General features: G+C 30.3%; 1 protein-coding gene across 3 annotated transcripts in view; it reads right to left on the bottom strand.

Moving 5' to 3' along the window:
- Positions 1 to 1380, bottom strand: part of LOC111695785 (uncharacterized) — a 9684-nt gene extending 8304 nt beyond the window's left edge. Inside the window, exons 1-4 of one of the 3 annotated variants that reach the window (XM_023465223.1) lie at positions 1346 to 1380; positions 741 to 809; positions 497 to 527; positions 88 to 183 (exon numbers count right to left, since the gene is read on the bottom strand). In XM_023465223.1, the coding sequence (XP_023320991.1) occupies positions 88 to 183; positions 497 to 527; positions 741 to 809; positions 1346 to 1362 (213 nt within the window). In that variant the 5' untranslated portion in view covers positions 1363 to 1380. Of the gene's footprint in view, positions 1 to 5; positions 27 to 87; positions 184 to 496; positions 528 to 740; positions 810 to 1345 lie in introns of those variants that run through there. The other 2 variants (XM_023465224.1, XM_023465225.1) reach the window with 2 other exon arrangements.
- Positions 1381 to 1848: the final 468 nt, after the last annotated feature.

Genomic DNA, 1848 nt, shown 5'->3' with positions numbered 1-1848 from the left:
CATACCTCCATATTGGACACTATTGCACAACATAAACATATCATACCTCCATATTGGACACTATTGCACAACATAAACATATCATACCTCCATATTGGACACTATTGCACAACCTCCACTTTTTAAGGAATATTTCAACTCAGTAAGTTCTAGAAATTTCTTTAATCCGTAACCTGCCACCTCCTTAAAACATGATAGAAATACAGGGTGTCCCACATCATATTGGATTGTTAATGTATGTTAATACAGGGTGTCCCACATCATATTGGATTGTTAATCGCTCTAAATTAGGATTTTCGGGACTAATCAGACAATTTAAAATCATTTTTGAAAATTGCATAAAGCCAATGTTAAAATTTGTTTGCAGAAATTCCAAGGGTTTTCAGGTTTTTTGATCGTATTTTAGCGTTACAGCTTGTAGATAATTCAATATAACATGGGACGCTGTGTACGATAAAAGAATATTTTTTAATTCATAATTTTAAAATGTTTGTACCTGCATGCATAATATGTACGGTTGTAATTCTCTAAGATTTTAAAAAAATGATAAAAATGTTTAAAGTTTGCTTTAAATTTTCAACAAATCCTTTGAAAAAATACCTTCCCCCATTCGTTTAAAAGTTTAAAAGTTAATACTTCATAGCCCCTATACTTTTTGCCATTTCATAATTTTTTTTTGATAATGCTCCAAGAAATTGGACATTGAATACCAAGCAAAGAAAAATCTATTATTTTTTTCCCTGTACAATTCAACAATTTGGTCCAGATTATGTTTCCCATCTGCTGTGTACCAGTCATGTACATTGTAACTATATAACTTTGTCTTCAACATCTTAACCCTATTCCTGCTGGGNGGAAGAAATCATCATCATTGGAGTACTATTGGAGACCCCAAGATTTTCATTTGAAACAACAAGATTTTCATTGGAGACCCCAAGATTTTCAACGGAAACAACAAGATTTTCATTGTAGACCCCAAGATTTTCATTGTAGACCCCAAGATTTTCATTGGAAACCCCAAGATGTTCATTGGAGACCCCAAGATTTTCATTGGAGACCCCAACATTTTTATTGGAGACCCAAAGATTTTCATTTGAGTCCCCTAAATTTTCACTGGAGACCCCCAAAGTTTCATTGGAGACCCGAAAATTTTCATTGGAAACACTTAACTTTTCTTTTTAAGACTCAGAATTTTCTTTTATAACCCTTCAATTTTCAAATGCAAAGCTGGGGTCTCCAATGAAAGCCTAGAAATTATTATCAAAATAAAATATCATTGAATAGCTTCCAGTTGCTTATATTTTAAAAAGTGTTTATTTTAAAATTTGTTAAAACAATAGGTTTCCTGATGATTTTCAACATATTTTTTTCTGAAAAATATCAAAAATTAGTTTTCACTGTAATATGATAAGTTTTTTTGAATTGTTTATTAGTATAAAAGTTAAAAATGTAAAATCAACGGCACGTTTTCATCAACTTTTTCCATTTGAAAATTAATGATATAGCAAAGGTTTTATTTTTTTTCAAAAAAAAGAGAAAAGTTTCAGCAAAAATAAAACAATAAATTGTTGTTAGTCTCCTGTTTATTGTATATTGTATATTATATATTGTATATTGCATATTGTATACGTGTGCTTGACTATGGTAGGCTGTTGTTAATAAACTGCACCAGTGCTTAACTACAACTGCACGAAAGCAAGGTGTGTGTATGCTGTATACTGTATATATCATGATATATCACAGAACAAATATTCTTTTTTGAGATCTAGATATTTATTATCTCCGTATCGAGATTATATTAATTGTACAAAATTGTTCACATATATTTAATACAACTATTTAACGATG

The sequence above is a fragment of the Eurytemora carolleeae genome, unplaced genomic scaffold, assembly GCF_000591075.1.
Source record: "Eurytemora carolleeae unplaced genomic scaffold, Eaff_2.0 scaffold76, whole genome shotgun sequence".
Lineage (NCBI taxonomy): Eukaryota > Metazoa > Arthropoda > Copepoda > Calanoida > Temoridae > Eurytemora > Eurytemora carolleeae.
The sequence above is the reverse complement of the archived record's forward strand: the minus strand, read 5'-3'. Positions and strand labels throughout refer to the sequence as shown.